Raw genomic sequence first — 9,737 nt, 5'->3', positions numbered from 1 at the left:
ATCACGGGCACCGGCAAAAAAAAAATTGCTCATACTCATGCTGCCCCGACATCAGCCAGCGCATATTGGGAATGGCACAGGCACCGGTCGGTTTTCTATCACCCTTTTGCTGGGAGTAAGCGCGCCCTCCGTTTGCAGGTGCGCATGCAGCACAGGGAGGAGAGGGCGGGGCCGCGGGGGAGTCTCTGGCTGGCTGGAGTAGCATCTAATCACCAACTCACAAAATAAAACAAAATAAAAACAAAACAACAAACATGAAAACACCAGACATCATGATACAGACTTATAATTTGCACCGATGTTTTTTCGAAATTCTATAAAGTGAGCGCGCGAGCCCTTGGTGCACGTGCTCGCTGCTGAAGTCAAAGTAAACTTTATTGTCATCTCCGCTACATACAGTGCCAGTGGGAGTGTTCGCCCGGGGCGCCAAACAGGCTAGGACCGCCACTGACTGAACGACACAGGAACTCATCCCTGCCTGTGGATATTTGTGTACGACTCCTCCATCTAATGCAGAGCACACAGAGCAGCAGTTACAGCCTGTAGTTTGTCCTTTACAGAGAAAATAACAAAGTTTTACAGCTTAGAGTATTTATCTGTAATATTCTGGACATTTATAGGTGAGCTATTTGTATATATGGGAGTTACTTCTAATATTTTGTAACTTTGTAATATTGTCTTATTTAATTTTTATCATTTATGCAGTAAAGGATTTCAAAAATAAAATGAATAATTTTGAAGACAGATCAGTGACTACAAATGGGGTCAGAATTCATCATATAAAGGTCATGTAAACAAAATGAACATTTTTATATGATAAATTCTGACCCCATTTGTAGTCACTGATCTGTCTTCAAAATTATTCATTTTATTTTTGAAATTTGCATTTTGTTAACTTTTTGCCTGTTTTTATTTTATACCTGGTTATCTGTGTGTGTGTGTGAGCTTTTGTCTAGAAAGGTGCTATATAAATCAAATGTTACTTATTTTAAAGTGGTTATTAAATGTGTGAGCTTGCATTTAGCTGCGTTTCTGACTCATTTCTTTCAACATTCGTTTGTCCTCGAGCTTATTTTTCTCTCTCACGTCAAACAGTTTTGAAACAAGTTTCACTTCTGATTTCATAAAAGCTAAAATTCAGCTATCGTCCTGTCACCACTTTCCTCTGTACTCATGTTTATTTACCACATTTTATGCTCTGTGATAAATAGTAATAAATCACGTTTTTGACTCTGAGATTATTCTGAGCCTTCATAGCGGTGATACTTATCAGGATCTGTAAAGACAGCAGCTATACGTGACAATAAGCAGCTCCTGCCCCTTAGGTGGGGTCAGGCTCATGAAGCTTTTATTTTGAAGTTAGACCTGCGTCATTTCTGCAAGTAGGTGTTCTGTTTTGGTTCTGTTTCCGGTTGGTCCAAAACTATTTCCTTCCTGTCCTCCCACACAAAAGCCCTTTCATAGTAAAAGCCTCAGGTACTTAGATTGTAAACACACGCACTGAATGCGCGCTCAGAGCGCCCCCAGCAGGCTGGCAGCGGAACAGCACGGAGCAGAAAGTGGGTCTGCGGGTGAACTTGATGGAACATCTGCAGACCCTAAACATCTGTCGCAGCTGCTTGATTATGAGAGTCCATCAGTGAATTATAATCATTATAATATTAATATTATAGCATTAACTATGTATTAATATGAGACCACATTGATCGGTTTATCCACCTCCGTGAGATGAATTAACGGATGTCACTGTGGTTCAGCGAGCTGCACTCAAACGGGAAAGTTCAGCTGTTAGCGGTAACGGAGCAGGTGGTCACCGGACCGACACGAACTGATTTACCGAGCGCGCAATCAGCGGATGCGCTTTTTAATGACGCGCTCCCAAAGACATCCAGACAGTTCACAGCCCAGCACAGACACGACCATCAGCACGTCTGCAGGGAAAACAGCCTTCTCACATCACCTGACTGACTACATTACTTCATTTAGCAGTGAGGAAAAGTGAAGCCCCCGTGTAAGTGAAGGACGTGGAGACTTGTTTCCTGTGGACGTGATGTCAGCTTTCCAATCGTTCACTGCGTGGCTCGGGACCCCGGTGTTCTGCCAAAAAGCGACTGTCCGTATTTAAACCGCTAAAAGAATCTGTTGGCCTGTAATATGTGAGATATATGTCAGGTGTGTCCCTCGTGAACGATGTCACTTCACCTTGAGCCACAAACAACATTCCTGTCACAACAAGTGTTTTTTGCACTGCATAAAAAATTCCGTTTTCTGTTTTTTTAACGGACGCTGACAGAAAAAGGAACATTGTGTCGAGTTTCAGTCCACTCTGTACTATTTACGGACATTTCCTTCAGTTATGACACGGAAAGTTCCGTTTATTCACTGTTTATTTTTCCGTTAAGAGAAAAACTGAAAGTTCTGTTTATGTGACCATTTACAGCCACTTCTTTTCACTGTAACTGTGTACTTCTTTATAATCTTACATTTCTATACGATTACAACCATTTTCTCAAAATTTGGTAGGAGAAAACTTTGTAAATGAAGCTTTGCTTAGTGCACAGCATCCGTACATTTAATGTTAAATGTTCTTTTATCCTCCTCAACTCAGAAACTATATTGAAATATAACAACAGCATCCATCTTGTCATAAAATGACTAAACAGCCAATAAACGAACAATCTTTCAAGTCTGAGGATTTCTCCTTCCTTGTGTTCATGTGCACACATGCAGTCCAGTGTTTCCTTCAAACAGGACACCTGACAAACAAAAAATGTAACATTTAACAATCTTTGCACATTTGATAATATCCAGAGTACCTTTACGTTAGAATCAGTGCCTTGTGGTTACTTCACCTCAGTGTGGTTTACATCCATGTCTGTCCAATCATGACACAGTATACACATGTAGTCAGTTATTGCCGCTCACCTTTGATTAATAAATTGTATTTCACTAGCAGGGACCACTTCCTTGGTAAGGATGGATGAGGAAGTGTGATAGTGCTGCGGTTTGGGGAAGGCCTTGAAGGGGACTGGCGACGGCTCTCAGGCCGGGCAGAACCCCGTGTACTAGCGAGAAATAAAGGAGCTCTGGGTGGGGTTAATCTGGGCTCTAAACTGAGCTGCTGTTAATTTGTGATTTCTGAGGCTGGTAACTCAGATGAACGTATCCTCAGCAGCAGAGGGACTCTTGGTCTTCCTTTCCTGGGGCGTCCTCATGTGAGACAGTTTCTTCGTAGTGCTTGATGTTTTGTGCAACTGCACTTTTGGGACACATTCAAAGGGGCGATCGTGGCTCAAGAGTTGGGAGGTCGCCTTGTAATCGGAAGGTTGCCGGCCTCGCGTCTGTCAGTGCGCCCCAGGGTGGCTGTGGCTACAATGTAGCTGCCATCACCAGTGTGTGAATGGGTGGATGACTGGATGTGTAAAGCGCTTTGGGGTCCTTAGGGACTAGTAAAGCGCTGTACAAATACAAGCCATTTTTAGCATTTTTACAGACTGACCTTCAGTTCTTAAAGTAATGATGGACTGTTGTTTCTCTTAGTTGATTGGTTCTTGCCATAACATGAAGTCTAACTGTTGTCAAATAGGGCTGTCAGCTGTGCACCAACCGGACTGCTGCAAGAAACTCCACATACAAACCCTGACAGGCACACCTGTGAAGTGAAACCATCTCAGGTGACTACATCATGAAGCTCACTGAGACAAGGCCGAGGGTTTACAGTGTGTCATCAAGGCAAAGGGTGGATACTTACAGGAGTCTAAAATACAACATATCTGGAGTTATCATCTTTTTCTTTGTTACATAATTCCACGTATCCTTGTGTCATATGTATTTAACTTCTTCAGTTTGAATCTACAGTGCAGAAAGTAATAAAAACAGGAAAAACAAGATGTGTCCAAACTTTTGACCGGCAGTGTCCCACATCTACCCTCACAGAACAATCTTTTCAATAACTTCTTTCCCCTGACAGTCAGACTGATGGCAAACCACTGAGCAATGTGCAATAATAACCTCTCACTGCCTCAGAAATATTATCATTCTTGTGTAAATTTATATTACTTTTGTATTTTGTACTGTCATGTTTATCCTGTAGTGTTTCATGTCCACTTTAACAGGTCAGCTTCTTGATTGGCTCTCATTGAAACTGAAGTCTGTATGTTTCAACAGTTGTGTGCGGTGACTGTCACAGAAAGGCGAGGACAGACGACGTCCCCTGCTCCATACACCCACAAACACCCACTATTTAGAAAGATAAATTAGATCAGATGAAAACACTGTTTGTGCTGCCGATCCGCACTCCTCGTTGACAGAAGAATGACTGTCTTACCATCCATCCATGCATCTTCTTCCGATTATCCGGGGCCGGGTCGTGGGGGCAGCAGCCCAAGCAGAGAAGCCCAGACCTCCCTCTCCCCAGCCACCTCCTCCAGCTTGTCCAGGGGAACACCAAGGCGTTCCCAGGCCAGCTGAGAGATATAATCTCTCCAGCGTGTCCTGGGTCTGCCCCGGGGCCTCCTCCCGGTGGGACATGCCTGGAACACCTCACCCAGGAGGCATCCTTGTCAGATGCCTGAACTGCCTAAACTGGCTCCTTTCGATGTGGAGGAGCAGCAGTTCAACTCTGAGCCCCTCCCGACTGTTTTACTATTTATATTCTATTCCTGCACAGTTGGTGTGGACCACCCACAATTTCACTGTGAACAACGGCAATTAAAGCTTTTTATTCTTATGTCTGCGATTGTCACACAGGCAGAAAATAAGCTCTTCTTTTGTGTTTTCACTGATTGTTTTCGATCTCCATCAGCAGCTTTACAAAGAACATGAAATAAGTGAGAAGAGAAAGAAGACATTTAAAGAAACCATCTTTTAAACCCATTGCTCCATTTGAAATACTTCAGGTCTGTTTTAAACTAAATTATAACATTTTAACAAAAAAGAATCTGATTTCAGACTCAAACTAGAAACAAATCAAACTCAGAGGATCATTCAGCGTATCAAGGTTTGTCCCAGAGGATTCAGTTTTTGTGACCCCCAAGTCCTCTTGTGACCCTCAGATCCCGTGAGCAGTGAGGGACCCTCGGGAATGCTGACGGCATTTTCCAAAGATCCGATTAGTCATCAGGAAGTGATTTAACACCCGCTGAAATGAAAGGCGGAGACCAGAGAGTAAGTTAACGTCACGTCTTTATTGCGTCACGTAGGAAAATAGATTCACATTAAAGTTCTGGCTTCTGTCCTCATCACGCTTCACTTTCTCTTCACAACAAACAAACACAAGCGAAGCTGCGTCACACTGCTGAACGGGAGGTTCATCCTCCACCGCTCCCGAAGTAAAGTGCAAAACAAAAAAGCAACAGAAAGGAGAGAGGGCGGAGTTACGGAGAAACAAACATCCAAAAGAGAGACCAGCAGCCACGGGAACACATGCAGAAAACCGATGGCGTTTCTCACGGCAACACCAGGAAGAAGAAAATCTGCACATCAACAAGCTCAACAACCGACAAAGCACGAGGCAGAAGGAAAACAACAGGAAACGTCAACGCCGCTGGTCACAGCTACAGACAAAAACCTGGCCCCCACGGGACCGCCAGGGCTCGCTCCCAACAGTGCCTCGTCATCTCGTCACGTTTCGTCAGTGAAGGTCTCTGACCCGGTGAGGGTCAGTAACAATCAGCTGTTCACATCTCAGAGGGCTCGCAGGGGAGCCGCTCTACACATGTACAGCACATATAAACAAGACAGGAAGTGACATCAGAAGGCGCCGTGTCGTCAGTCTGGCCCCTTGGAGTTGACGCCCTGCTACCCGGATCCCGATCGTTTAATCTTTGATTATCTGACCCGTTTCTGGTTTAGTTTGTTCGAGCACTGCGGCTCCACAGTGAACACCTCCCAGGGACAGCTGCAAACCCAGGCTCCCAGTGCAGGGCCAGACTGGGCCAGAGCTGCTTTTAACTGGGTTATCCTGGAGTCCTTCTGCCCTTCAGGGATCATCAAAGATGAAGCAGGTTCATTTATTCAGATGAACCACAGTTTCTGGGGTTTGTGTCTCGGGCTTCGTCATGCTGCTTCACACCTGCTCGCTTGGTAGAGCAGGTGTGAAGCAGCTCAGGTCCACCTCTTTACCCCTCGACTTTCTCTCCCCCTGATTGGCTCTCTCACAATCACGACCGTTTATCTGAACGCCTTTGGAAACCGACTCTTAGACTCGCGTTCTGAACCACATGTCAGCTCTGCTCAGTTACTTGCGCTGTTAGTCCCAACTTCAGCTCTTTTTGCATCTTTGTCAGGTTTCCCAGTTTGCCCAGTAGCTCCTGCACAGGGAACAATCTCTTTGGGTTTCAGTCAGAACTTTTTGATTTCCAAAAGCAACATTTGACTTTAACATCAGGTCTGCAATAAAGTGATGAGGACAGAGTCAACGGTGCCTGGCAGCAGAGCGACTCGTCGGTCAACTCAGCAGCAACTTTGCCCACCGAGGGTTTTTTGTTTTTCTTTCTGGAAGCATCTAGGCCTCAGTCCACCTCAAAGGAAGCCTTAAAGCAACAGGGACCAGTTCAGGACCAGCAAGCCTTCTCAGTCCTGGATAAAATTCCCATTGAAGTCCCAGATCAGCACAAACAGGTCCCAAGAGGTCCGACGTTTCGTCAGAAAACCCTCCAGAGTCAGACGCTCCCGGAGTAACTCAGCATCAGTCCTACAGCTCTCTGACAAACGTGATGCGATTGGAAGCGGGTGGACTGCTGTAACCACAGTCCAGGTCAGGTGACTCGCCTGCGGCTGCCGTCAGACGCAGTTTATCGTACAAACTTTGTCTGAAGTAAACTGAGGCCTTTAGAGAGACGTCTTTACTTCTACAAACCGTGAAATGTAACTACTCTGTGCGATTACTTCAGCTCTCATAAAACACTCGTGTTTTCCTCTTTATTCATACTGTTCAACACTTAAAACTGAAACGGCCATAGTGCGGCCGGCCTCTCGTCAGGTGCAACCACAAAGCAAAACATAACTCATAAATACCTGTGACGTAGTCTCTCAATGCATATAACAACAAACTGGTAACACACACGGACTCTTTACACAGTGCAACGCTGGAGTCAGTCAGGGCCGAGGCGCGGCAGTTAACAGGACGCCGAGACGTGCCAGTCGGCTGAGTTTACACCATGCAGTCATATTTACATGCTGGCGCTTAGTGCAGTGCTGCCGTGTGCACCTTCCCATCATGCAACACGTGTGAATTAACAGTCATGATTTTCGACGTCCCGTTAACTGACCCGCAGCTCTCATTGTCAGAGGACAGAGGGAAGTGAGGACACACACTTGAACACGCCACATTCACACCTCCAGACGCGAGTACTGACAAACAGGGTTTTTACAAGTCTGAGATCACAGGATGAAGATGGCGAGGACGGCGGCAGTGCCGCGCCTTGCAGTTTGTAGCACCAATGATGAAGACGACGCCCGCGGGGAGCGAGAAGCTGTCTGACAGAAGTGAAGAACAATCGCTCAGCAATGTGACACTTCCAGAGTCCTCCCGAAGGAACCACTGAAGAAGAGCAGGAACCACTTCCTGTTACAAGTTTAGGGCACTTCCTGTGGCCGAAACCTTTGTTTTGGGTTATTTATTATTTTATTTTTATTAACATCAGCATCTCGACGTGGTCGTGTCACACTGCTGATCGGGACAGAGCTGTGGTGGCGCTCGCAGGGAGCTGGTTAGTGCAAAGGGTGCATGGCGTCTAACGGGCTCTGAGTGGGTAAATTCTTCGTACTGCATGCGAGCGTTGGTGGAGGGCGACTTGTGCTTTGCTCCTTGTGCCTGAGCTCAAGCTTCAAACCAGCCGTTCGATCCGTAAGGGCCAGATATCGTGTCGCTGCTGTGCTCTCTAGCGGGGGGGTCTACATCCACGTCATTAACATGAAAACAACAACGTGGCTGCCGGAGGAGGGGCAATTTTTCACCATAAATAACCTGCTGAAGTAAAAAATCACTTTCAGTAAATCGTCGCCGGGTGGTGAAGGTTTCCAGCACAGTTCACACAAAGTACTTTCTAGTTAAACAAATGTGGTGCTACTTGACAAAGAACACATGGAAGCAGGTCTGCTGTGAGGTCATCTGGCCCTGACGGAAACAGACACGAGCACTTTAGAGTCTGTGACTGACTATTAATCATTTAAATGCAATCAAAGAAGCTGAACTAATAAAGAAAGTCGCGTTCAAACGTTTAGATCAAACGGCTTCTTTTTGGGGGGCACATTTAAAAAAATCACAAACCAACACGATAAAAACACAAGGCTGTTCAGAACAGGGGGCGGAGCCTCTGCTCCCCAAACGGCACCTCCTGGAGGCGACGGCCTACAGGGGAGCAGAGGCTGAGCTCATTACAGAGGTGGTTTCTCAGGTTTAACACACAGAACCTTTACAAGGCTCTGACCCGTAAGTACCAAACCCGCCTCCTCCTCTGCACGTTTTAAGGTGAAGCGAAGCAGCAGACCAACAAATGTTCGGAGGAAGTGTGGCCGCGAGATGTGAGTGTTCTGGTTTCATGTATGCCCCTGACTGGCTGTCTGACGCAGCCAATCTGGGATCTCCACCAATGAGGAAGAAGACGTCAGACGGGCGAGGCTTTGTAGCGAGTGAGGTAACAGGGTTAGTGCCCCTCCCTCTGTGAGGATGTGCTGCTCTCTGCTTCCTCTTTCACATTCTTCATCACTGTGGCGGGAGAGGCGGAGCCAGCAGAGGAGGTGGAAGGAGGAGGTGGTGGCGGCAGGCTGACGTGCGGCTGCACCGGCGTCAGCGTGATCTCCACCTCGCCTTGCTCCTCGTGCAGCGTGGGCAGTGGGAGGGGAGGCGCTGGCAGGTGTGCGGTGGGCGGCGTGGTGGCGCTGTTGTTGTTGCTCGGTCTTGGAGCTTTCTGGATGACTTCCACCATCTGGGTGCGCCCTGACGCCGCCAGCTCCCAGCTCTGGTTTCCCGGGCTCTGGAGCAACAGCAGCGGCTTACTGTGGCGGTCCACCTCTGGAGGGCACTGCACCACCACGCCACGGTGCTCCACTGCACCCAGAACCATGCCGGGCGGTTCCTGGATCACCAGCTCCAGCACGGGCTGTGAGGAGGCCGACGACGAGGAGGCTTTCTGGATGACGCCACCCGTCACAGAGCTGATGATGGAAGGAGGAGGGGGTGGCGCAGGTGGTAGGGGTGGAGGAGGAAGAGTAGTGGGCGGGGCTGGCAGGGAGTCCTCGGGGCGAGGTTTTCTCGGTCGTCCTCGTTTCCGTTTCACGGGCGTCGTGTTGGTGGGGGTGCTACTACCGATGGCGCTGCCACTGGACACCACCACCTCCAGGGGACGCTTGGCTGCTCCACCTCGAACCTTCTGGACCACAGAGGTGGGGGCTGAGGGGGCATGCTGCTGCTGAGGGGGAGGAGGCGGGGCAACCTTCTCCCTTTCGTAGGACAGACAGCTCTGAGGCAGAATCATCACAGGAAAGGGGCCGCCCTGCTGCTGCGGCAGCGTCGCCATCGCGATCACCTTCACCCCGCCACCACTCGTGGCGGTGGTGGCAGTGGGGCCTCCATGTCCAGACACCTCCCCTACACCAGAGGCGTCTTTGGGAGCTAGTGAGGGTGGAGAGGAGCGGACAGTGAGTGTCTTATCTGGGATGGAGCTGCGAGGGAGAATTCTGGGTAACTGCATTATGATTGATTCAACCTGCGGACAATGAGAGATGGACGGAGG

General features: G+C 48.0%; 1 protein-coding gene across 4 annotated transcripts in view; it reads right to left on the bottom strand.

The window, feature by feature from the left end:
• Positions 1–5,166: 5,166 nt before the first annotated feature.
• rfx5 (regulatory factor X, 5) overlaps positions 5,167–9,737 on the bottom strand; it is a 9,990-nt gene continuing 5,419 nt past the window's right edge. For all 4 annotated transcript variants that reach the window (XM_085262400.1, XM_085262401.1, XM_085262402.1 and 1 more), the window contains exon 11: positions 5,167–9,710. In XM_085262400.1, the coding sequence (XP_085118526.1) occupies positions 8,649–9,710 (1,062 nt within the window). In that variant the 3' untranslated portion in view covers positions 5,167–8,648. The remainder of the gene's footprint in view (positions 9,711–9,737) is intronic.

The sequence above is a fragment of the Mchenga conophoros genome, linkage group LG22, assembly GCF_057382185.1.
Source record: "Mchenga conophoros isolate Kocher_MC1m ecotype Shallow Benthic linkage group LG22, M_conophoros_male_GT1.1, whole genome shotgun sequence".
NCBI lineage: Eukaryota > Metazoa > Chordata > Actinopteri > Cichliformes > Cichlidae > Mchenga > Mchenga conophoros.
Note: the sequence above shows the minus strand (reverse complement) of the source record. Positions and strands in the feature narration are given on the sequence as shown.